Genomic DNA, 27,494 nt, shown 5'->3' on the forward strand with positions numbered 1-27,494 from the left:
GTGCAGCTCGTCGCTTTTCCCCTGTGACTCTGCCCAATGGTTTTGGATGCAGTACCATTAACATAAATTTAAGAAGGAATGAATCCTTTTTCCACTTCTCAAAGGATAACCATGTAGCAGCTTCTGCCTCCGGAGAAGCCATCTGTATTGCTTTTGCTACTGACGGAGAGAATGGGCCAATTCAACTCTCTAGGTATGTTTGAATGGTAGAAAAACATGTGGATAACACATTGATATTGAACTGTTGAAGGAGGAGATAGGAGCCAGTAACCTTTGACAGAGACATGGTGATGAGCAGCTGGGGCTGTCTGTCGATAAGCTCTTCAGCTGGCACAGCTGCAAACAGAAGAGGTTATCTCTGCAGGCCTCAGCTTAATGCAGTTTTAGCTCTGTCATTGAGCTGGCTAGTGCAAGCAACAGAACACACAAGTGACATGGAATGCCAGATGGATATGCAGTAACCCAAGTACAGAATTGGGGTACAAAGCTAAGTACAGTTGAGTTGAGGCCCTGCTTGGGACCTGCAGGCCCTGTGGTCAAACAAGCTGTAAAACCGAACAACTGAAAGTCCAGGTGTCAGACCTCCCACTTACTCTGTTGTGAAAACAGTCCCCTGGTGCTCTGACTCTGGCCAGAAGTTCACAGTTATTTTACTTCTGATAATATTGCTTGCTTTGCAGGTCAAGACGCTTATTTTTTTTCATGCTGGTGTTTTATAGAATCATAGAATGGCTTGGGTTTGAAGGGATCTCAAGGATCATTAGTTTCCAACACCCCTGCCACAGGCAAGGTTGGCAGCCACTACGTCAAGTACTAGATCGGGCTGCCCAGCGACCCATCCAGCCTGGCCTTTAACACCTGCAGGGACGGGGCATCCACAACAGCCTCCACTGCACTCTTAGACGTGAAAACCCGGTTTACTTTTTCAAGTTCACTTCCAGAAATATATGCCTGTAGAGGAAATTTTGTTCTACATCTATACAGCTATGTGCTACAGCATTTGAATCACTGTTAATACATTCGCCTCACATGCTACAGAAATTCACGTCAGAAATATTTGCAAATCAGACAGCCATAAGCACAAACATGACTGGATTCGTGCCAGCACAAGCACAGCTCCAGCAGTACTAATGGAAACTGCAAACACCTTGGCCTCTTCTCCTCACCTCTGCATTTTTTGATAATAGGATATCAGATATAGAGCATGTTCCAATCATTATGTATGTAGAAAAGAAGGAAGCGGTTTTCAGTGATACACCTGGGCCTGTAGCTCTGTGTCTATTTTTAATAAACTTTACAGTTGTAATGGATTTGGACATTAGTAGGGAATGTGTCCCCTAAAACTCAGTCCTTGCTACTTTTAAACATTCCTGAGTTAATTTGATTCTTATACATGTCTGGGTTTATGCTATATAGATGCAGTTCTTCAAGAATCTCACAAATACGGTTAAAAGTAACCTTGTGCCAAAATTATTAGCTGGCTGATACTTCATGAACTGTAGTACATCAATTAATATCTACTGAAAAATAAGCTGAAAGAAAGTGTGGGAAAATGATTTCTTCAATTTTCTACAGAACAGTTATCTATATTGTCCAACCTCTAAACAAAAACAGCTCTTTGTGGAGAAAAAAAAAAAAAGTTAACAAAATACATGAAACCTCTGAGCACATAACATTGTGCAAATAGAAGAAAAAAATTATAAAATGTAAAACTTTCCATGGTAGCAGTATGTATTTGCTGTTAACCACACCACTTTAAATTTAATTTACTATTGTTTTCTTCTTTTTTAACTATCAGAAATGTAGAGATCTGCCAAAATTTTGGGAACAAAATTGATTTTCATAAAACAAGCCTTTTGGAACATGTCCAGTGAGAGAGTGGATGTGTGTATGGGGGGAAGAGGAAGCTCTCTCTCCTACTCCCTCCATCACAGTTGGATGGAGGGAGTTACAATGTACACAGTAAGTTACAATGTGGCAAATTAAGTGTGCCAGCAATACAAAAAAGAATGTAAAAAATGCTTCAAATTAAAAAAAAAAAAAAACAAAAACAAAAAAGGAAAAAAAAAACGGAAAATGCATAATGCATTTATAAAGTGAAAAAAAAACAGACCAGCAAATCAGTCCACAGCAAAGCAACACTGGCTTGATCTTTGACTTGACTGAAAACAAAGATATTAAATAAGGTTTAAATAGTATGTTCCTCCCCTTCCTTGACCTTTCATCAATGACATAGACAATGGCATTGAGCGCACTCCCAGCAAGTTTGCGGAGGACACCAAGCTGAGCAGTGCAGTCGATACATTGGAAGGAAGGGAAGCCATCCAGAGGCTGGAGAAATGTGCCCGTGAAAACCTAGTGAGGTTTAATAAGACCAAGTGCAAGGTGCTGCACTTGGGTCGGGGCAGTCCCAGGTATTTATACAAACTGGGGGAAGATCTCCTTGAGAGCAGCCCTATGGAGAAGGACTTGGGGGTCCTGGTAGACGATAAGCTGGACATGAGCCAGCAGTGTGTGCCTACAGCCTGGAAGGCCAACTGAGCTGCATCAAGAAAGGAGTGGCCAGCAGGGAGAGGGAGGTGATTGTCCCCCTCTACTCTGCTCTTGTGAGGTCCCATGTAGAGTACTGCATCCAGGTCTGGGGCCCCCAGTACAGAAAGGATATGGAGCTCTTAGTCCAGAGAACTAAGGTCGAGAGGAGGGCCACTAAGATGATCCAGAGGGCTGGAGCACCTCTGCTATGAGGAAGAGTTGAGGGAACTGGGATTGTTTAGCTTGTAGAAGAGAAGGGTCAAGGGAGACCTCATTGTGGCCTTCCAGTACTTGAAGAGAGCATAAAACAGGAGGGGGAATGGCTATTTACGAGGGTAGATAGTGATAAGACCAGGGGGAATGGTTTTAAACTGAGACAGGGGAGTTTAGGTTGGATATTAGAAGGAAGTTTTCACACAGAGAGTGGTGATGCACTGGAACAGGTTGCCCAAGGAGGTTGTGGATGCTCCATCCCTGGAGGCATTCAAGGCCAGACTGGATGTAGCTCTGGGCAGCCTGGTCTGGTGGTTGGTGACTCTGCACATAGCAGGGGGGTTGAAACTAGATGATCTTTGTGGTCCTTTTCAACCCAGGCCATTCTATGATTCTATGACCTCTGATTGTGCTTCATTGCTTGATACCCTGTGAAAGCCATCTGAGAATCTTGACAGCTTGTCTTTGACTGCCTGCTGCCTCCACAGCTGCCCTGTTTATAGCATCACCTGTTCTTAAGTACTGCAGATTCCAGGCACAATGAAACTCCCACAACAGCTTCATCATCTTTTAGGGATGTCATTCAAGACTTGTTACAAAGGTGTGGAAACTTGGATGGCAGTGTTTGATGTCTGTCAAACAGCCCAAAGTCATAATGGATATTGTGTGATTTTTAAGATTTTGACCTAACTTTTTGTCCATCTTATGGTTAATATTTTGATAAGAAAAAACATATACATTAGAGAAATCCTGTAGTTAAACTGTAGGCCTGAGTTGTTTAGAAATGGGATCTATCAATATAAAAGCTCCATATGAGCTATTTGGTTTGGGATGAGTTCTATACACCCACAAAATAGATTGCTAACAGAATTTCTGTTCTTAGACTGCAGAATGAGTCAAGTAATGTCAGATTTTAAATTTTGCTACTGATTTTTTTTTTTTCCCAGTGTTGATGTGAGCACATTATTGGTTTCTTTGCCTGTCAGGTTAAAGTTGATTCAAACTGTGCAGTACCTTGTTTGCAGGATGTCTTCTGCATAAATCATCATGATTATTCATTAGGTAAATCTCAAAATTCCCAAGTATGTAGTTCATTGTAATTCATAATCCTCAAAACCTTCATTAAAATTTTGAGTGTTTATTGATCTGTAATTCTTAGAAACAATTTGATCTCAAGGAATCAAAGTGGCAATACATTTCTCTTGCCCATTTGTGCTAGAATAATGAAGGAAACTTGCAACACTTAGTGGGGTTAGAAGAGCAGATGCTGATGGATTTTTAGTGGCTTCTGGTTGACATTAGTGCACTACGTGCCCATTGCATTGAGCTGAAGAGTTGTAAATGCTAGGAACTAAAGAGCAATTATATGTTTGCATCTTTTTTTCTCTCTGGTTGCATTAATTTCTGGCAAAGGAAAGATCTGGTGATGTCATCTTGTTGGTAAATTTTTCAACTGTCCCATGAAGAATTATCAGAAGTTACGTACTGGTCTCTGATAGGCCTTTCTAACAAGTTCTTCAGTGTATCTTTCATGTGTCTCTTTTTCTCTCATATGTCTTTCATATGTCTCTTTTTCTGAAAATATAAGCTCTTGTTTGTTGAGCCTTTAGCACTGTGGGGAACAAGCAAACATTACTGGTGTCTCAGAAGCTTCTACAAGCTCATTTGTCAAGTTATCTTAGATATCTTTTATTTAAGAATACTGCAAGTGACAATCAAAATTTTAAACAACGGAAATATTCAAAAAGTTGTGATTAAAACATTTCCAATTTTTACACGAGGCTATTGTTTTGCAAAATCATTTTCCCAAGAAATTACAAGAAAACATATAGAAGAGGGGGGAAAAAAAAGTATATGTAGTATACAAGTGCCATTCTTAGATATTCTCCTCTTGGTCCTCCAAAACCTCATTTTTGCCCTCCACATGTGTACAAGCCTGCTTATCTCCTTTTCCAATTGCATTTCAGAATATTCTTAATATCCTTAATTTTCATTACTGTTCCTGGTATGTCAGTAGTGTAAACTAATGAGGAAATTCCTCTAGACCAAGTGGAGTAAAGTCATGGAATGTCACAGTTCTATCATATAATCTTTGCCAAATTCAATATCTCTTCCTGTTTTTTATTCCCCGACATTCAAAAATGACTTAATTTCAATACACAATCAGTGAGACTGCTTGTATTTATGTGTACATTTATATGGTTTGTCAAGTCTACATCAATTTTGATGGAAGAAAAGTAGGCAGTGATAAAAAGCAAATACTTTTTTTTCTCAGCCATTGTTTTTGTTTTATAGGGTGATTCTCTTCAGGGTGGTGATGACTCTCCTTTCTCAGACTCTATTACACTGGAACAAACAACAAGTAATATTGGAGTCTCAAGTGGACGTGTCAGCCTGTGGATGCAGTGGATGTTGCCAAAAATTACTATAAAATTGTTTGCTCCTGACCCTAGAAATAATGGCACAGGTATTCAATATTTTTTCCCTTATTTATTATTTTAAATTTTGTACAGTATTTCATGACACGATATTACATATTCAGTACATTTATTGGTAATATTAGACAGTATTAAATTGGTAATGAGTCAGTTATTTTACTTAATAGAAGACTACATTTATTGTCTCAGTAGTAATTATACTCCATTTTTCATATTATTTAGTAGTATATTCTCTGTGTGTCCATCTATAGACATGCAGATTTGCACGGATATTTTCAAATTGAAATTGAGCATAATCATCATAGTATAATCCTTAAGGTCATTAGAGGTTTTTATATTAGAAAGATAAATAGGTGGTACACAATTACCATTTTTCTTCTTTTTTTTTTTTAATTACAGTTTGATTATCATCTGGACAGTCATTGAAGGGAACTTGTATTTTATAAATGTATGTCAGGACTGTTTTTGCTAGGAAACCCTCTCTATAACAGTTAACTTTGCTAATCATGTAACTGAAAAAATGAGAAGACTAGTGATTAAGTTAACTTTCAAAGAGATGTACATAAACACTTGATAAAAAATAATTACATGAGAGAAAGAAATCTCAAGCGTTACATATCTTTGTATTTTTTACAGGAGTCATGAAAATTTGAACAAAAAATTCTATAGATGAGTCTCTACACATTTTTTAAAAGAAAGTTTTTGATTACAGTATTTTTTTCTGATTCTTCTCAGCATGACAGTGAATAAAGTCATTCTTTATGACAAATCTCTGAGTGGAGAGAGGATTATCCTCTATATAAACTTTAGCGTTCCACATTTATATCTTGCTCATGAACTTATGAGTATTGATAGTTTTAATTTCCTTTGCCTATTGCAGAGGTTTGTGTTGTCAGTGAGTTAGAAGATCTCAGCGCATCGGTGGATATGCAGGATGTATATACCAAAATCAAATGTAAAATAGAGAGCTTCAATGTTGACCATTACAGAAACAGGTAATTTCTGGGACTTGTATGATTATGAATTCAGGCTGAAAGATGAAGGCAGTTGTGGTTTTTTCTCTTGATCGTTAACTTGAATTTAAGGTTATTGTTAAATTTCTTTTAAATGAGATCGATTTTGATTACGTGAAATGTTGAAATCTAAAATGCATTTTCTTAAAATTATAGCCAGTTCCAAAGAAATAAATGTAAATCAATACATGTTAGTGTACGCTGTTACAGTTGATCCTTATGACAAAAATATTAATTAATATAAACTTTTAAATCAGAATTCCTTAAATACTGTTGATGGCACGTTAGTTATAGCAAATTGCCAGTGTTGAGTGTTTTATGATGCTGTATTTTCGGATATTAAAAAGCATTTCATACAAATGAAGCTACTTATTTTGACTGTGGTTCAGCAACACTATAATGCAGTCAACTAAGCTGGTTGTCTGTATGTCACTAATGTTAACCAATATGTAATGAATGTACAACTAGGCTACGTAGCTAGAACTACTGAATGTCTTACCACTCAGCAAGTTTTCTTTTTTGCAGCACCAATGTAAGTGTTTTCAATGAGCATCCAAATGCAGTTTGGTAGAGATACTACACATTCAACCTTGTAGTGTATATGACTATGAGCATGCAACCTAACAGATACCAATGTAATCTTTCATCAGCTGTTTTATTGTTTGCCCTTTTAAAACTGAATTGATTATGCTATGAGAGACAAAAATTACGCAAGCTGCTTTTTGCACATGTTCTGTGGATAACCTTGGGGGAGGGCACTTCATTGCCCCCAGGAAAACTCTTCAGCTTGGTTGTGTCCTTGTTCATTAAAGTTATCTTGAAGGGTTTTTTGTTTTATTTTTTATTTTTTTGCTTTACAAAAGTTGTTACTGTTTTCAGTTACATTTCATAATCTCTTCAGAATGTTCTTTACCGTCATTAAATTTCTTTGGACTAAAGCCAAAAGCAGAGAACAGATAAGGTGAATGTTCTGTCTTCCAGGCCAGGGGAAGGCTGGCAATCAGCAAATTTTGAAGGGATCTTTCTACAGTGCAGAAAAAAGATTTTGGTGAGATTTCTTTAGTAAACTAAGGTGCTTACCTGAAAAATTCTTCTGAAGCGACATAGTTTTCTTTATTCTTTTATATGTCAAAAAGAGTGATTACAAGAATTATTGTACAAAGCAACATTTTAATTCTTAATAATTATTTTTTTCTAAACAATATTGTGAATTTATAATGTATTTGAATAGAGCTTTTCTTACACAGTTTGATTCTTGTAATCATTCTTATAGTGATTCTAATAAAATTGTCTATGTATGTTGAGGGGTCAATCCGTTTTCTTTTTTGCAGGATTCTGTTATATTTTCTGTGTCTTCGCATCCTGCAATATCTTGTCTTTTCACATAACATTTTACAAAGTTTCTTTTCATATCAATTTTTTGTCATCTAATTGAATTTGGGCATTTTAGGAAAAGGTATGGAATAGACTTTGTCTGTGCAATGATAACATAAACTTTTTTTTGCTTATAGCAAATTAAAAAATATATGTATTTTTGTCTTCCACTCTTCCATGCCTTGTTCCTTAAGCCTTGGGAAAGATTCCTGGTCTCTGGGGCAATATGGAGGTATATTCCTTTCCTGTACTGACAAGCTGAACAGACGTACCTTGTTGGTTCGACCCATCAGCAAGCAGGACCCTTTCAGCAATTTCTCTGGCTTCTTTCCTTCTGTAAGAATCTTTTTAATTTTTTTTTTCTACAGGACTTCCACTAATAAGTGCTAGCTGGGTTAAAGATAAATAAAAATCTCAGTGTAATCTAAATTGTTTTTGTACTCACTGTAATTACTGAATGTACTGATTATATTAGTTGTATTATTTCCCTCTTAACTTTCATATTTTGTAATAATTATTAGTCAGTTTTGACTAGATGTGGGAATGAGGGTTGATGGTTCACAACCCAGTGAGTAACTGTAGTCCACTGAAGTCAGTGGGATTCCTTTATATTAAAAGTAAGCACATGCAGTACTGTGTGTTCATACTTAACAACCAGTACCGAACACTGCATTTTGTTCATGTAATTCTGATACATGTTTTGGCCTTCAAGTAGTTTGTATTACTGCCATATACTTTTGTGCAACCTTTTACAATTACTTTATATAATTATGATAATGCAACATTAACAGTTGCATATTTATGTCTTTTTTTTGAATATTTGGAACACTGTGTTCCAAAGACTTTGATATATACTGGAATTGGCCCCTTTAAGTTGACAAATGAATGACTGCTGAGAATTTTTTTTTATGTTAGTGGAAGTTCTGTGTGGTCTGATTTATTTTCTTCATGAATACTGATTGGCAATATTTTCTTAGTCTGTTTGTTTCAGATCTTGTAGGAAATCTAACTTAATAATTTGTTCTAATTGATTTAATCGTAAAAAAAAAAAAAGTTTTTCAGCATTTAATCTTTGGATTCTATTTATTTAAAAGAGGTGTTCTATTAATGAGGTTTAAATTACATTAAATTATTTTTAATCAAATTTGAAGATGCTGAAAAAACCAACTGCTTGCAAAATGTAGTTGCTTGTATTTGTTCTCATGTGATTGTGGCTGAGATTTGAACAATTGCATAGGTTTCTATCTCTATTTTTTATGTTTGTAAAATAATACTTTTCCTAGTCTATTTTTAATTGTTATTTTATTTTGCACTCACTAGACATGTATAATTGATATTCAAAAGACTTTCAAAAGTAATAACAAGCTAAATAATAACCAGCTGAATTTATAGAGTAGTTGATTGTGGATGTCTTTTATATTCAATGTTGATGAAGTTATCTCAACATCAGAAGGTTGCTTTAGCACCTATGGTGTTTGCACAATTAGAAAGGATGATGAAAGTAAGATTTGCTTCTAAAATGTCTAAAGTGAAAAAAAAAAAAAAAAGAAAATATAATTCTAAATAATTATTAGAAAATGGTTGATAAATTTTGACCGTCATGACTATGGGCTTTTTGGCCTGACTGGATTTGAATTGCAAACAACATAAATTGTCAGTAAACAAAAATATGATTACTTATACTTTTAGCTGACAGTGTTGTGAACTATGCACATATTGTGGGATGAAATATCCATTTAAAAAAGAACTTTCATTTGGGATTCAGAGAGAGTAGAAAGTAGAAAATATTGAACCTTCAACATTGTAACTAACAGAGAATTAATTGATGTTGTATGTGTTCATTTTTGCAGCAGGTTGTAATTTTATTTTATTTTTTTCCTTTGAAACAGGCAACTGCAAAACTTTTAGATGGCTCACACCAACAACATGGATTTCTTTCTTTAACTTATACAAAAGCTGTGACAAAAAATGTCCGGCACAAACTGATCTCAAGAAATGAACGAAGGACATTCCATAAGCTATCTGAAGGTCACACTGATGGTTCTCCTCACTTTCTTCACGAGATCCTTCTGTCTGCTCAGGCTTTTGATGTGGTCCTCTGTTTTCATTTGCTTAATGCAATTGCAAGCATTTTTCAAGCCAGGCTGCCAAGGAGTCAAAAGGAGAAAAGAAAATCACCAGGCCAGCCTATGAGGACTCATACTCTAACTTCCCGCAACTTGCCTCTGATCTATATCAACACTGGTGTTATAAGAGTCTTCTTTCCCAAAAATGAGGAAGAACATCATAATGCAGAAGGTACAGTATTTTATGTTAGATAGTTTTGTTACTCATCTTGTAGGGAAAAACATTACCTTAGTTACCTTGCTGACCTTACTGTGTTGACATTTAGCATGTTTCCTTGGGTATTCAGAATCTTAAGGGACAGAGGTAGGAAAATAGTCGTTCATCCTAGCTCTGTGCTGAGCTGCTGAAAAGCATTTATGTATTTATGTGACCTTTGCTTTCCTAGTACTATGTAGTTTGATAATTTGCATTTCAAATGTGATTATTAAGGAGAAAAAAAAGTAAGTTGTGAAAAGAGGAGGAGAGAATGCAGTTCTGCTGCAGTTTTTATTATTCTGGTATAAGTGCAGTCTCCTATAGATCTCCTGTTCCAGTAGATAACAAGCAGAAAACCTTAGGTCTCATGTAAGCTGGCACCTTGAAAAACATTAAATAGTGAAGCAGGTTTGATATTCTATTTCATTTTATTAATTTTCTCCAAAATGAATTTTGTGATTGTTGACCAACAGATGATGCAGTTTATCATTTGCTTAGGAAGTTTTAGTTGAAGTACTGGGATTCCTGTATGTAAGAAGCTTTCAGTTATTTACAAAATTGTAGACAGTGTAAACTGTTCTTCTAAACAACATTAATTAGTTGTTAATCAAACAAAAGATTGGTTAATCTTTTGATCCATGAATAATACATTTATTCTTTCAAAAAGTATTTACCCATCCTACATAAAATATATTTGTGTCACTGTTACAGACTTTGTGCATGAGCAAACGGATGTGAGGCTAAAAGTACACCTAGTAACAGCTAGAGGGAATGTAAACTTCCATTAGCAACAGTTCTTCTAGAGATTTTAAAAACAAGTTCTAAAAAAATCACCTACATCCTATGGGTATGTTTTTAGGAACCATAATGAGATGTAAGGGTTGACTGTGTTACGCACCATGGATATATGCTGCAGTAAGACCTCATTCATCATCTATTGATGAAGAGAGTTTTTTAATCCAAGAAAAGTTGCCCAATCCAAGGTGTGATTACTGCTTTATAGGTAGAGAAGCACTGACCTCAGTTTGTTGTTTAATCCCTTTGCCTGCCATTCATACCTTATACCTAGTTAGCCATAAGTATATGGCCCTCAACTAAAATAAAATAATTAAAAAAAAAAATTAAAAAATCACAAATAATTGTGATTTATATATGAGAATAGAAAGCTTCTTTATTTGTGCAGTTCAAATCCCAGCTTGCACAAGGACCTCAAACACTACGAAATAATAAAAATTGTACATTTATTTTTTTCCTCAGCAGTATACACATAAACATGCATGAATGCATCTGCACAATTTTATAACACTTTAGATCCGTGCTTTTTGCAGCAGAACCAGCTTATCTTCTTTTTGTGGTAGACGTGAGGGCAACAGTATGTCCTCAGCAATATGCAATGCTGCTTTCCATCAGCTTGATTTAATACAGCAAATGGTGTTTCAATAAGAAATAAGAAATACTGCATGGCAGCCGCTATAAATAAAAAAAAAAAAGTAAACTGCAAAAAACTGATGAGAAGCAGTAAAGGCAGGGAAAGCCCGCATCTGGCTGGTTTGGGGAGAATAAGAACTTTTTTCCAACGTGTACTAGGAGTAAAATATCAGAAATCACTAGAAAGGACGTGATAAATTTGTTGATAGTGATAAAGAAAAGATGGCATACCAAATAAACGTATGTCCTGCATTTGTAGAAGTGATATATCCTTGTCACATGAGCATGACTCTCTGCTTTGAAGTCTGTCATAACATGTGGTTGTAACATCCTCCTTGCTAACTATTAAAGAGTTTCAAATCGGTCAGACTGAATAACTTGTGCTCAAGGATCTTGGTCTTCAGAGGTTAATTTTTAACATGCGTTGGCATAGCAGGTTTTAGACAGCCGAAGGTTACCTATTAAAATGAGATGTGTGATGTCCAAATAAAAATAAGGTAGTTTTATTGCTCTCCTTGGAGAACATAAAGGAAAATCTATCACACGTTCAGTTAATAAAGAATTACATTATATTTATTACATGATAATAAATATAGTTTTACGGAAAATTAGTCTTGTTAAACACATCTGATTTCCATTTTATGATGGTTACTATTCTAGCTGGTGAAGTGTTCACAAAGATTTGATTTGCTTAGACTTTGACTTTCCTAAGGAGTTTAACATTGTCTGATGGTGTTCTATATATTCCCATACAATGTCTGTGACAATATTAAATGCATTAAAAATAGTTAAAGGTCTTAATAAAAATATCTCTTGGAATGAGTAAGTGAAAGATGTATTTAATATGAAAATAAATATTAAGTCATAGCTGTAAGAATTTCCCTGGAGATATAATATTAATGACTCAATAGGCCATGTATCTGGATAATTGAACTTACAGCACAGCTTGTAGAAAATATGCTAATTCTTCAAATACTTAAGTTATGTAAAAGGTTATGGAGACTGCATCTTCAAGACAGAAACTCCTGAAAAGTGGTGGCTGAACAACTAAAGGGGCACAGTGAACTTATTGAAACAAAATAAGGGAGATGGTTGTATTTCTGCATGTGACAGATGATGGAATACATCCAATTTGCTTTTTGTAATAAAAATGAGTATTGGTAAAAGTGGAGAGTGTGCTGAGAAGATCCAAAACCATTATTCAAGTATTGAAAGAAGCCCTACAATGAAGAGTTTAAAGAACATATTTTAGCTTAGCCAACGTAACACTGGGATGAGTCTGTAAAACCAAGTGAGATTGTAACAGACATTCTTATACTTGGGTCTGTAAGTTTTCCTAGATTGTATTTCTACTGGGCAGCGTGGGCATTTTTTCCCCTCAAAGTTTTAAATATTCACAGTGACTGAGATTATTAGCTGTAGTAAGGAGAAAAGAAAATACGTACATAAATAAATACGTAAATATGTACAGAAATCATCTACATCATTCCCATAATTTGAAAATCTAATGGGAGAACACATGAATGAATGAATGGAGATATGGATTCAACACATGTCCAGGGAGGTGCTGGAGTCACAGTCCCTTGAGGTATTCACGAAACATCGAGATGTTGTACTGATGGACACACTTTAGTGGGAAATATTAGTGGTAGGTGGATGGTTGGACTGTGGATGATCTTAGAGGTCTTTTCAAACCTTGGTGATTTTATGATTCAACGACGTAGATCACCACTCATTAAATACCAGTTGAAAATTTAATTTCTATATAATATTACCATTGATCAATTTGTACACATAGCTGAAATTTGAACATGAAGAAGTGGAATGCAGAGACCTTTCTTCTTGAAGTAGATTGGTTACGGACATGGAATTTAGTATTGTGTTCTAAAATCTAGTTCATTCTGCATGTGGCCTGTTTCAGATTCTGTTGTTTCAGAACTTCTGTGTTGCAACTCATACCAAATGCTACTGGGATGGTTACACTATAATATCCTGCAGGATGATTTTTTTTAACCTGTAAAGGACCTAAGCCCATTTTAAAAATGGTGGATGATTTAAAGTGCTTAACATGCACTTTAAATCAGGAGGTATTTATTAGAGAAACTGATCACATGGAAGTCTCTGGGACCAATTATATTTTGGAAAAATTATATATAAAAAAAAAGAAATGAAAAATAAAGCTATTAGAGAAAAAAGAAAATCACAGACCAGGATTTAGCGTGATAAAACTTTGTTTAAATGACACTACTTCTGTCTTTTATGTATCACAGCAACACTATTGATTTTACAGGTGGGTGTTTTCTGGGACTGGGGTTGTTTTCAGTTTTTTATCTGTTTAGTTTTTTTGTTGGTCTTTTATTTATTTTTTGCATTAGTTGTTGCTCCCAAGCAGAACTGAACCTTTAGCATACATTCTTATATAGGTATTTTCTAATAGTTGTTTTTTAATAATTTTTCCTTGCTATGTGCACTTGACTTTGAATCAAACACATATTTTCTTTTCTCCTTACTACAGATAATCCAGCAATTAAAGAAGACACTTTGGTTCTTAAGATTGGATCTGTGTCTATGGCTCCCCAGGCTGACAACCCTCTCAGTAGAGCTGTGCTCAGAAAGGACATTTATCAGTAAGTGTTGGGGGAAGGGCTTAGTTTTTCATAGTCTCCAAAAAAATCATTTTGAAAGAAGTTAATTGATCAATAAAATGGGTACGTGCAGCTTGTAAAAATACTTTTCACATACAATCTTTTGATATTCAAAACCAGGTTTTTCTGATTTTCTTCACTTGTGGGCTTTCAAATCCATTTAGACAAATCGAGTTCTTCTGTGAAGTGCTGATGAATAACAGAATTTAAATGTCAAGTCGTTATGAAGCTTATGCTCACAGATGAGAACATTTTCAGAGGCTTTCTTTTAATCAGCTACCAAGTTCACCTAAGAGAAAAGGATTTTTTGTGACCACTGAAAATCTCAGTAGCTATAGAGTTTGAAGGAGATAAGTCTTAATAATATAAATGGTAAACATACATTCAAACTGTAAGATTCTTAACGCCATGTAGATCAAAGCTGTAAAGGAAAGCAAACTTCTAAGCAGCTCTTTCCCAGTAAACATACTTTCTGTGAAAATGTCATGCTCTGGATTGTGTCACTAAGTATGTGCAAACCACACTAATCATATATAGGCAGCAAAACTGGTGAACATATGTAATCAACATGATAAAAGTAATATATGATCCTCAGTAGAATTGGCACTGTTGCCAGACATGAAAGTATGGTTGCAAATAATACCAAGTGAGAAAAGTCACAGAAATACAGATGAACAAGTGTCTTATACTTCCCGTTGGTCTGTTTTTCAGATGTGGCAATATTTTTAACTACTTCATAGTACTCTTCAATGGAAATTACAAACATCAAAATTATTTCCCAGCAATAAAACATTTACTGCCTTGCAAATGACAGCGAGTTTTACTTTTGTCAAGACCAGGATTTTTTAGGAGACCATGAAGTGTTTCCAGTTTCTTTTCAGATTCCTTAGAAGTTGTAAAGCAGTCATTTTCTTCATATTTCCATTTGGAAATGTTTAAAATGTTGTATTTGCTTGTATGTTTTCTTATAGTAGCCTAGTAGCATACTTTTTTTTTTTTTTTTAATTAACCTGGTATCTATTGTGTTATTGAGCTTTCATGAAAAAAATCTTAGAGCATGGCACCAACAGTGGGTTCTGAGTGGTAAAGCCCGATCCAAATCCAACCATCAGTGTGCACATAGATATCAGATCTTCCCAACATTTGTACAGGCTCTCCTTGCTTTTGCTCTGCTCCTCTATGAATATACTCACATCTGATTTCTGCTTTGAGAGTTGCAAAACTAAATGTAGGTTCTGCTCTTCTCATTACAACTAAAAATTTGTCAGCAAAATCTCCTGTCATAAAGTGGAATCTGCAAGCTCCAGCTATACTGAAGTAGTTCCTGTCATCTAGGGAAACTGTACTGATCCTTCTGTAGATATTACTAGTCAACGAGAAAGCAGCAGGAGGGATGTCATTTACATCAAGGTCAATGGAGCTCTGTCAGTTAATGTTCTTGAGTGATACCTTTGCTGCTCTGGCTTTACATGAAGTGCTGACATTCCATGCTTTTCAAACTAGAAACCTCACAGCTGCTTAAAGGTTCTGCTCCCCTTTTGCATTATGGATCTTGGGGTCTTACATAACTATAAATGTTCTGGATTTGATTTGTGCAGTGTATATTTGCTTTTCATAGTTTTATACAATTACAATATTTAGTTTTTTACAATTACATTGCAGTCCTCTATTAGAAACTAAAGCACTGAATTGGTAAAGCACTGAAATAAGTGCTTGGCGACAGACCTCTCTCATATAATGGTTACTGTTTTCTTCATGTCATGCTTCTTTTGTCTTTTTCTGAGAAATGACTACCATTTTCAGAAATCTCCTCTAGCTGTTCAGTGAGTGTTCTTCTCTGTTCTGAGCAGCTGTCAAATGACTAAGTCTTATCTTTGTTCCTTTAATTATCCAATTATACTAGCTTTGGTGTTTTTAGTATACACTGGTGAAGAGTGTCAAGTTACTTTGCAGGATTTTATGAGACAGTGTTGAAGTTGGTAGTGGGTGGTCTTTTGTTTTGGGGAAGAGGGTTACTATTTTGATTTAAGTGCGATTCAGCACTTTTTAGCAATATCAGCAAATATTTTGTATTATGAAATAGTAAGATTCCAGTTCATCATTGAAAAAAAGGTTTTATAATTTCTTATTCTTTGATGCAGAGCACACTGTATTTACAGAAGCATTGTTGAAGATGCCCTTTCATTTTCTTGTGTGATAATGATCGCTTTCTGAGCAGTGGCATTGAGTAGAGTACATTTAACATTTGCACATTTTTTCTTCGGAGAACTAGGTAATGCTAAGATTTTTCTGCTGTTAGGGCAGGCCATACAGTCTATATCCAAGAGAGGGGAAAAAAACTGGGATATTTTTATCACATGAGCCCTGTGTTAGTATTCCATTCTCCAAATACTAGATTTTCTATGTTATGTTATTAGCCTGCTCATAATACTGGACAGCAGAAATGCATAACTGGAAACTTGTAGTATAAATACATACTTAAAAATCACATAGATAAAGAAAGAAACCCAAACAATGTGTAACTCCTAAATTTTAGTGAAATATTTCATTGTAAATATTGACAGAGGTACAGTACTCAGCTTTAGAGGCTCTTAAAAACCCCTTACGGCAGCCTGATGATTACTGAAGAATTAGCTGCTACAGCAGTCTAATAAGCCCAACATGTCATCTTCTCTCTTTTTCCAACCTCTTTTCTCCTCTAATTTACTACTGCTGCTTATAAAAGAATAAAAGAAAATAAATTGTTTTCTGAACCACTGTCTTTACAGTGTTTCTGGAGTTGGGATACAAACTTAATTTGCATTGTCCCTTTGGTTTAAATAGTCTTCTGGTTAGGTCTGAACTACAACCACATGCAATTAATGTCACTTTAGTAGTGTTTCATGAGAAAGAAGAATTTTTATGTCTCATTTAGAAACTATTTTTTTAGGAAAAGCTAAGAAATTTCTTAATGGATAAAGACTGGATAGAACTTACAAATATATTTTGAAGCTGTCCCATAAATTCGTACATGAAAAACTGAAAGTACTCATTTAGCCTTAGCAGAGTATCAGTGCATGAAAGGCAAATCTAGTATGGTTATATTAAATGAAACTAGGCAACTAGGCCCTGTGAACTGAATGTCTCCATCTGTGTCTTAGAAAAAATAGCCAACTTGCTTGACTTGGAGAGGGAACTAAATAGAAAATGGAATGTTGGAAAAATCATGTGTCCTATAAGTTTGGGCACAAATATTTTTTCAGGTGATTATTGCAAGTTAGAAATTTATTAACATAGTAAATTCAGATTTCTTTTACTCTATAATAATTAGTTTTAAAATAACTATTTCCACTATCAGAAAATTATCTAATTTTTTAGACCTGCTAATAGACATAGTAAATAAAGGTACATGTACCATAACAGTAGATAGAGGAGTTATAAAAGAAATACAGCTACACTGTACTGGTCCTTTTCATCTTTTTTTTTTTTTTTCCTCCTAAATCCTGGAAGCTTGTGGGTTTTCAATGATTCATCCTGAATTTATGATTCTTAATCCCCAACTAAGTTGTGTTTGTCTTCAACAATCACGACCAGAATTTAATATTCTCGTCAAGAGTCTGCCAGTTTTGTGAAGTAGAATCAGGGGGTCTTGAGACAGGGATGGGGTAGCAGAGAAAAGGATTTTGGACGAGCATGAAGATGAGGCAGTTGCCTAGCCTGGCCAAAGAGAGAGCAGAGTAGTGAATTGGAACTGTGAAGAAGTCAGATAGAGTAAATGAAGTTCCTTCTGAGCCAGTGAAGGAGACAAACATATTTTTTGCCAGTTTCAGCTGGCCAGACCTGACCGTGTTAAATTTGGAACTGGGGGGAAATGGCCAGTTTTTAAGAGATTTGACAGAACAGAGAAAGTTTCTTAGTAGCTGTAAGGATTTCTTTTAGAACTCATATACTTACATATTCCTGTAGAAAGGGTATAAAAGCAACTGTATGTCTGAGTCTGCTGAAGTAAAATGAAAGGGAAGCTCATGGCTTTATCCAGATAACATACTTAGCAGATTATTCAGACCTGTTTGCTAATCACTTGTCTGTCCCCCTCCTTTTCTCCCTCCCTCCCTCCCCCCCCCCAAAAAAAAAGGAAAATAACAGGCTTTTGAGGAATCCAAAGCAATTCAGGTCAGAAGATCCTTCTCTGTGTGTGGAGATGGTTGCAGAAAACAAAGCAGCATCTCCCAGTGTAGCTCCAAAGAGCCACATTTCCATCTTTGTGTGTCTTCATGTGTTTTCCCTTTGTCATTTCCTCAGTTCTTTCTCCTTTAATAAAAGTGACTAATGTGCAATATCAGCGTGAATAAATTATAATGCTTTAAAGAAGTGGAACTAATTGAATGTGTCTGTAGTCATCTTAGCTAGTTTTCTGCTCAATTACTTCACATTCTGTCTTTTGTCACCTTTTTAGATTACAACAGTATTTTTCTGTATATAGAAACAGGGCTTAGTGTAATCAGTGGAAAAAATAACATAAACAGGGCTGAATATTTAAAAAATTCACACATGTTGGGATTTTTAACAGGGAATAACACTTCCTGCTACAATAGCAGCAGGATTGGACAGTATAAATAGGAAAGTCATAGACTTATAGGATATCATGAGTTTGAAGAGACCCACAAAGGCCACTGAGTCCAACTCCCAGCTCCGCACAGGACCACCCAAATCCAAACCCAGTGTCTGAGAGCGCTGCCCAAACGCTCCCTGAACTGCGGCACTCGGGGCCGTGCCCACTGCCCTGTGCAGCCCGTTCCATGCCCACCGCCCTGTGGTGCAGCCCCTGTCCCTGACCCCCAGCCGCCCCTCCCCTGACGCAGCTCCATGCCGTTCCCTCGGGCCCTGTCGCTGTCACACAGAGCAGAGCTCAGCGCTGCCCCTCCGCTCCCTGTGAGGAGCTGCAGCCACCATCAGGCCTCCCCTCAGCTCCTCTGCTCTGGGCTGCACAAACAGGGGGGCCCTAGCTGCGTCTACATATATCTCACCCTCCACACCCTTCCCCATCTTCTTAGCCCTTCTTTGGATACAGTTGCCCTGGTGGCTGCCAGGGCACACTGCTGACTTGCATTCACCTTGCCATCACCTAGAACCCCCAGATCCCTTTCTGTGGAGCTGCTCTGCGGCCTCTCATCCCCCAGTCTGTACTGTAGTATCCAAGGTTGTCCAATCCTAAGTGCAGAGTTAGTCACTCGCTCTTCTTCAATTGCATGCAGTTGGTGGTTGCCCAGCCCTCTAATCTTTCAAGATCCCTCTGCAACACCACTCTGCCCTGGAGGGAGCCAGCGGCTCCTCCCAGTTTAGTGTCATCCACAAACTCGCTAAGTTACACCTTTAAGTCCCATATCCACGTCATTTATAAAACAGTAGGAGAATGGATGAAAAAACTCCTTAGCAGGACTCAGTAATTTTGTTACTCTGACTAAAAAGAAGAGGAAATACAGCCATAGTTTGCTTAAAAATGAGGGAGTTTGGAGCTGAAATTGTGATGACATCTAATCCTGTATCAGAATAAAAGCCTCATTTGAAACTATTACTGTGCAAATTATCTGCTCAGTATAGGTAACGTACACTCATCGCCTGAATGATTGGTTTTTGCAAACTGACATGAAATATTAAATGACAGAGTTTTAGAGAATATCCATGCAAAATGATTGAAATAAATTTCACTCTGTATTACATAAAGTCCCATTAATTGAGTTTTTTAAGGAAAAAGAAAAAAGAAATGGATAACAGAGTACAGATAATACAGCCTGAAGATGTTGAAAGTCTCACTTGTAAATTGCTGAATAAGTATTACGTAACTATCAAGTTTGGGAGATTAAGGTGACAGAACTACAGACGTTACTCAGCTTGAGCAATGAAGAATCTAATTGTTGTCCACTCTCTGGATTCATCATTTTTGAGATCCAAGGATTTCATTCATGTCGTACATCAAAGCTTAATAGTCCAGGTTTGAATGCTCCATGGTCATTTTCATGTGTAGATCTTTCATAGATCAAAGCATAAAGCTGTACTTAGACTGTTTTCAATTTGTGAATGGAAAATGGAAATTCTTTAGTGCTCCACCACCCGTAAAATAAAAAATGTGAAGAGTATGATCTTGAAAATATAGTTGTAAATTACTTAGGATTGTTTTCTTAAAACTTTTCATTAGTGCAAGTAATTTTCTGTTGTAAATATATCTCATCCACTGTTTTTCATTTTTGTACTTCACCATCTTCCACTGCTTTATAAGTCTCAAACATTTGCAAATGAGTAGCAGTGTTGTTTCTCCTATATCTGCTATCTATCTTTATTTCACAGAGCTGTTCTAGAATATACCTCCAGTATTCTAGTAGTACACATAGTTGGTTAACAAAAGTCCTTCAGTGAGAATAGGCTAATAAACAATTTTGCGTGTTTGTGCTAATGGTGCTGGAGTGGGAGGAAGGAAAGAATGATGGAAGGAGTTTATGCAAGAAATGCATACATAGCCCGCAATCTGTGTGGAAATCTGTTTTTTCTTTCAAATGTGGTTTGGAAAATCAAATGTTTTTCAAAACTTTTCAACAGCACCCACATCTATAAGCATCTTCTCTTTGGAAACATTTTTTGTTCAATATTAAATTACCATGAGCCGTATTTATATTTATAAAACCATACCTTTAAATTATTTTTTAAAAAAGCTTGGATTTTCTACAACTGTAGTTGTAGAATAAGGTTAATTCTTTGCTTTATTTTTCAAACCAATTTAATTTTAAAAAATCTCTTTTTGCATAAGAGCTTCATATTCAGATAACTAGATGGTTCTGAGAATATGTGCCTAATAGGAATCATTACCTTTTAAGTGTTGATTATTTAATAAAGACGCCAACAAAACTTATTTTCCATTATACTTTTATTTATTGTTAATATGTCATTCAAGCTTATGTGGTAGGCAAACAGGGCATTAGCTAATACTGACTTGAGTTTCTTTATTTTCCTTTGCATGAAGACAACAGAAATAATCAGTTAAAAGAATAATGTTTGCAAACATATATTTTGATGGAAATGTGAGCAAGTGTACCATAAGGGATTATAAGAAGTAGAAGTTATAAAGCATCATAAACTCTGTTTTGCATTTTTTGTTTTATTTCTAAATATTTCAGACTGCAGAGGTAATTTTATGTTAAAAGCTTCCAGGGAAAGATTCTCAGTGTTTCAAGGAGAGGTATTTCATTTATTGCATAGGAACATGTTACAGTGGTGTCATTTTCAGTTCTTCTCATCCTGTATTAAGGCAAAAAAAATATTGTAACAGTTAATGTTCTAAAATTATGCCTATAATTTATTTTTTAATTCTTTGAAATTCAGACCAGGATGTTTTTATTCAACAAAGTACTCATGTTTTGGTTTTGTTTATTTTTTCAAGAGGTTTGTCTCTACATTTCATTTGGATATACAGTAGTATTTTTTTTTTTTTTTTTTTTTTACTTCCCTCTTTTTAATAATCTTAGCTTTATTAATTACTGACTTGGGTTTTAAATTAAATTGTTCCCTTTAAATAGCAGGTTCTGATTATTGCCTTTTGCCACTGTAGCTGAACCTTAGGGTTGTTTTTCGCCTTTAGGAGCTTAGAAACGTGTTCCTTATTCTCCATATACAACTCAAACATTTTTCTGGAAGTGGGCTTGGAAGTAAAGTCTTTTCCTGCTTTACATTTCTTTCTTCATCTATTTTTAGTAGAAGGGGGGAAAAAAATTCTACCTAGACCTTTCCCCCAGTAAAATATTCACATATATGGATAGCATTACATGGAAACACATTCCTAATTAACATTGGCATGTTTGAGGCTATTACAGCAGTTATTAATTTAAAAACCTCAGTGGAAACTAATTGTAAAATAACAGCTGGAACTGCCCATTTAATTTCAGAAATGTAGCTTGTTAATTATCTAATACCAAGAGCTATTCAATGCTTAATTTATATTTGGAATTCAGATTTCGAAATGTTCAGCTTGAACTATCAATCTTATTTTTACTTGAAATTTCCTCAGTTTAGAGTTTTACTGGAAACTGCAATAATACATACCTAATCTGGCAAAACATATATATTTTAAAATACATTTTTCCCTTATACTGTGATGGTCAAAATAAAATAAATTTCAGGATCAGAAAATCATTCCAACAACTTTTTTTTTCTCTTAAAATTCACCAGATTAATCACCATTTGTTCAAGAGATATGCTCACTTTATATTTCCTCTTTCACTTGAGTGACACTGGAGTTTTTCCTCTGATTCTTACAATGATTTTAAATTTCTTTGTGTTCTTAGTTCTTAGTGGAAGTCAAATTGAAGCACATTTGATAGAATCATTGCTGTAAGAGAGCATGGCTGTCATTTAGGCATCCATTAACTGGGGCAGTGCAGGGCAGTGCATCGGTGTCTCATGGCCTCATCAACCAGTTCATAAGATGATAATAACCTCATAGTCCACGCAGATTTGTTTTGGCTGGTTGCCTCACACCTGTTTATTCACTGTGGCGAAGAAGTTGCAGTGCTTAGGGCAATTGCATTTAGTTTTTCTGGTTAAGCTTTTGAATTTTCAGTGTGGTTATGATTGCTTCTTTATTCAGGTATTCTCACTAACGGCTGTTTCAGACTGCCTTTAAACTGACCTGTGGATTTGTGTTGTGAAATTACCAGATCATCCAGGGAGGCAGGTACAGAAGAAGAATCTCTTCAAAATACAGGAGTCTGCAAAGTGTTCAGTATCATATTTTGTGTGACTTTTGTAGACTTTATTCCATTTCTGTGACTACTAATGTTGCCATTGCTTGACAGTTGAAGGTCAGAAGTAAATAGCAGTTGTACAACAGAACTTTCATTGCTTTCTCTGTTGTGCCTGTGAACAGCACTTTCTTCTGTAGCACGGAGTCTCAGTTGTGGGTACTGGAAAGTTGGAACTAAAGATACGCAGCTGCCTGAAGCCAAAGCTTCCTTTCTGATGTTTCTTGCTGTCTCAAATACTATTTTAACACAGTAATTTAGTGTTTGCTGTGCAGCATGTATGAAGGTTGCCACATGAAATTTATATAACTTCAGTTTAAAAATCTGCAATATATTTAGGGTGATTAAGTGGTGGATAGATTATAATTTCCTTCACGTGTACAGGTTTGAGGTGCTGTTTAATGTTTTTTTCTATTTCCTGCCCAAAAAGTTTAAATTCTGCTGCGATGAAGCCCGTTACAGTGAAAAGTGATCAAAATAAATTCACACAGTTATTTGAATTATAGTTGATTGGTATCTGTTTAAACTCATCATTATACCCTGTTACTGCTACACATAACTAATTGCTCATTGTTTTGAACTGCTTACCTTGATACTTCATAATCTTTTAATGACTATTATAAATATTGACATGGGTAGGCTTTTTTTTTATTGAGACCTTTTTCTTTCACTTATTATCTTCTCCCAGTCATTTGTTTTCATGTTTTTAATTTTTTTTAATGAACCCCTTGGAAGTATCACGCCTGTTTCTCCTTAACATGCACTGAAAGACACCTGCTTTGTTGAAATCGGGTTGTGTAATAATTTCCTTCTCTTAACCCCCTCCCATGGCCTTTCCACCCATTTGAAAGTATTTTTCAAACTCTTAGTTCTTCTCGCATATGAATTCTTGATTCAACCTGGTGCAAAGAACATGCTTTGAAAAAGCCCGCTGATATGTGACTAGCTCTTTGACTAGGGAGATCTCTCCGTCCCACCGGAGCAGCACACAGACTGGCTCTGCCCAGTGAAGTTGAAGGAATGAAAATACAGCCTTGGGCTTTCCTGGGGAGACTGGATATTGTCTGAGTTTCTTTAGAGATGCAGAGCAACTTTGACTTTTAATATTACTTTAGCCGTAGACTCTGGACAATGAGTTTTATGCCCACCAAGGCTGCGCACCTAAACTCAAGCTCCTCTTGTAAGCCATATTCCTCTTTACAGATCCATGGTGCTGCTGGTTATACTTGCGTGTAGTGAGCTGACTGGGATAGCTAAAGCAGCTTAGAATGTCTTGGAGACATTGGGCAATTTTTTTTCCTGTCAGGTCATTGCCCTGAACCTATTTATCGCAGTTGCCCAAGGATTAGACCTGGTAAAAGAGTAGGATTGCAGCAGCCTGGACTTGCAGCAGCTTAATCCACCAGCGTGCCTTTTGAAACAGAGCACAAATTCTGACACTGAACTAGAAATTTTAATAAAATTCTCAGATTCAGCATTGGCATTATTAAACATACTGTAACAGTTTTAAGAGGTAAACAAAAAAGGCACAGAGGCAAAGAAGAGGGACATTAAATATCGTTTAAAAATCCCAGGGTACCTTTCACATTTTAGATACTCAGCAACTTGAATGCAATGAAAATTTTTGCAGATAAACTGTAAAACTAGAAAATAAAAAGAACTGAAAACGGGTTATTTATGTGGGTTGGACTGTATGGTTTATGTTAGAAGGCAACATTATTGCAGTTTTCACATTTCTTTCCCTCTTTCAAGTTACCTCCCTTTAATTTTTTCCTCGAACCGAGTAGCTTTAGTATTTTGCCAGTTACTGTGAAATACTGGGAAGGAAGAGAAGGAGATGTCTGGTTTTCTATTAGTATGGGAAGAAATAATAACTCAGTCCTTGGAAATTAATGTCATTTTAAGAGATGGAGTGGCCCTCGTATGCAGGTTACTTAAATACAGTAAAGTTCATTTACTTTGCTCAAATGCCTTAGTTTTTTCCTTGGGTTTCCTTTGCTGATTCTTAAAAATATATACATATCCTATATTGAATGACCATTTCACTTTTCTGTTACAGTGAAAATTAACATTAAAAGGACTTGGCTGTGGTAAATAATTTATTCTAAAATAAATCCAGAAAGCTTTAAAAATTTTATTTTTCTATTGCAGTTTTCTTCCCAACTGTCTGTGAGTAAATATAACTTCCATCACATTTGGTTCAACAAATGTTTTGTTTGTTGAAAAGTATTTTCCAGTAATATATTAAGCAGACTTTTATTCTTTGTAGTATTTTTAATTATAACAGGATCTCAAGTTAAATATAATGCAAGTTCTGTGCTTCTGGTACTGGGAAAACCATATCCCATTTGTAATGAGACATTTGTTAACTTCTGTATACAGATTGTGGTTCATTCCATAGATATTTGTGGGTTCTCTGATGTCCCTCACAGGGTTTTATCTATGACAAATTCATACCACAGTTCTTGAACTACTTTTGGGATATAGGATTTTTTTCTTTTTCAAAGCAGTTTGCCAAAGTAATTTCTATTTAACATTTTCAAGTTTTTCTGGTAAGGTTTTGTATTACTTTCCAAAAAGGATTATCAGAAATATACAGACTAATGACATCTTACTTCAGTTCAGGAAGGAACTTTGAACATGTTACTTGGAGGGATACAATTCAAAACTCTCATGGCAAAATTAAATTCTAACTGCAGTTATCCTAAATAACTCAAACATTATTGTTTAAGTGAGTGTAGTTCCCAGCCCTTACTGGTTTTCCAAGTGAGCTAAGTGCTCATACACGTTAAGGATAGACAAAAGTCATGCTTAATGTTTCTTCTGATGCTTAAGCTTATTCTATGCAGTACTGATACTTTACCTCTATTGCTATGAAGCCTGATTATGGTGCAGTAGAATACAGATTAAACAGTAAGATACAGGGCTTTTGTTGCGTTTCACATGCTTTTATTTATTTATTAAGGACTGGATCATGTATTCTTATGGGGTTTATTAGTTGTGGGACACAAAGATAAATGTAACATTCTTTAGTCTCTCAAAACATTTTTCATGCCCTCTGATGCTTTTGGTGGTTGGTTGTTTTTTTCCTGTGAGAAGGCAATGGCTAACACTGGTATGTTAATGGCTAACACAAGTGCAAGTAATAAAATACAGAGATAGTATTAGCCATCTCTGTTGAGTACAGTGTCAGTGATTGACATAAATCACAAGTACTTCATTTAGTCTTTATTTCCCCAGCAATAAAATACAAACCAGTTTGGAGGTGATATTAATAGAAGATAGGAATGTACACAGATATATCCTTTCTTTGCAGAACTGGAGCAGAACATATTTGAACTCTTCCTGATAATCAAAGGTTATTGAATAGTACTATTTGATCTTTGTGAGATCATTTTTCAAAGAACAAGAAGAAACTTGCAGACTAGCCAGTCTAGCTGCAAAGCAAATCTGCAAGTTCTGTTTCCCACTGTATGGCAGGATGTGAATGTGCATATACATATTCAACAAAAATGGAGAGAAAAACAATTTTTTGCTATGCATTGGTTCAAAACATCTTTCTGTACACTTTATTCTTCAGGCAGCTTGTAATGGTTTTCTTGGCATAATTAAAGAAAAAAGCCCACTGTATTATGCAACTGAGACAGTTGTAAAAGTTGCTTTCTAAAAATAATTTTAACAAATCTTGCATTCTTCTTGCACTGCAGCTTATAAAAAAGGCAACTAAGAAGTATTTACTAAACAGGACTCAAACTAAATACAGATGACATAATTTGCTGTTTCCCAAATGGGCCCTGTAGTGAACCTGGATATTTGTACTTCTTTTAATTATGTTTTGGGGTTTTTTTGCTCCAGACAGAAAGTAAAACACTGAATGTTCTCATAACCACTATCATTTATGCTTTTCTTTTTTTGATTTTTTTTTTTTAGAAAGCCTCCTTAGATCTCCTTATAGAATTTTACACTCCTTGTCAAAATTCTTGAAAACTGTTATCTAGACTAAGTTAGTCAAGGAGAATCTGCTTGACTTTTAGGAGTGGTTCAAGTAGTAACGTACCTAAAAGCTTTCCTTAAATTCCTAAAAGAACTGGTGTAAAACCTTCAAGAGGTATATTGTAATTTCCAAAACCAAAATATGCTGTAGTTGAGCACACCATTCCTCTGTTTTAGCCCTCCTTCAAACCCAGAAAAAAACTGGAAAATGCTAGTGGAGAAGCTGAATATTTTGGGAATTAATTTTCTAGATCTCAAGAATTTGACAAGAAACCTGTAAATACTCAATATTATTATACAAAAGCAGGGAGTCCTCTGTATTTGATGTTCAAGATGAATTCTCTAAACAAAGAATGGAGAAAACTTATCTAGTAGATTGTGTTTTTTCATGTGCTTTGATAACACCGTCTTGATTGTTCAAGTCCTAATATTTTAGGAAAAGAAGATAGAAGAAACACTCACTCAAACAATTGCCTTTCAGACTCTTAGATTTATAATGAGCCTGCTTGCATTTATACTAAGCAAACTGGAAGTGTTTATTAGCAATCAGTTGATAGTAAATTTGCCCTAGAAAGAGCTACATGCGGAATTGAAAGAATTAGTTCTTTTAAAGTAGAGGTCTTGCCTGTAACTTCTGACTGTGTTGTAAAAATTTCTGCCCACAGGCATGTGAACTCCAAGTTGTAATTCTCTCAGGGAACTGAGAGTGCTAGAAACTTAGTATTTTACAAGCACATATGAATTTGCATTTACTTCTCTGAACTCAAG

The 27,494-nt window shown here is 35.6% G+C and overlaps 1 protein-coding gene across 8 annotated transcripts in view; it reads left to right on the forward strand.

Annotated features, from left to right (window-relative positions):
* VPS13B (vacuolar protein sorting 13 homolog B) overlaps positions 1 to 27,494 on the forward strand; it is a 410,907-nt gene that overhangs the window by 226,976 nt on the left and 156,437 nt on the right. For 6 of the 8 annotated variants that reach the window (XM_031591056.2, XM_031591055.2, XM_031591058.2 and 3 more), the window contains 5 exons: positions 5,041 to 5,212; positions 6,064 to 6,178; positions 7,765 to 7,906; positions 9,460 to 9,868; positions 13,836 to 13,947. In XM_031591056.2, the coding sequence (XP_031446916.2) occupies positions 5,041 to 5,212; positions 6,064 to 6,178; positions 7,765 to 7,906; positions 9,460 to 9,868; positions 13,836 to 13,947 (950 nt within the window). Of the gene's footprint in view, positions 1 to 5,040; positions 5,213 to 6,063; positions 6,179 to 7,177; positions 7,245 to 7,764; positions 7,907 to 9,459; positions 9,869 to 13,835; positions 13,948 to 27,494 lie in introns of all 8 variants that reach the window. The other 2 variants (XM_090137834.1, XM_090137833.1) reach the window with 1 other exon arrangement.

The sequence above is a fragment of the Phasianus colchicus genome, chromosome 3 (assembly GCF_987193195.1).
Source record: "Phasianus colchicus chromosome 3, bPhaCol1.hap1.1, whole genome shotgun sequence".
In the NCBI taxonomy this organism is placed as follows: domain Eukaryota; kingdom Metazoa; phylum Chordata; class Aves; order Galliformes; family Phasianidae; genus Phasianus; species Phasianus colchicus.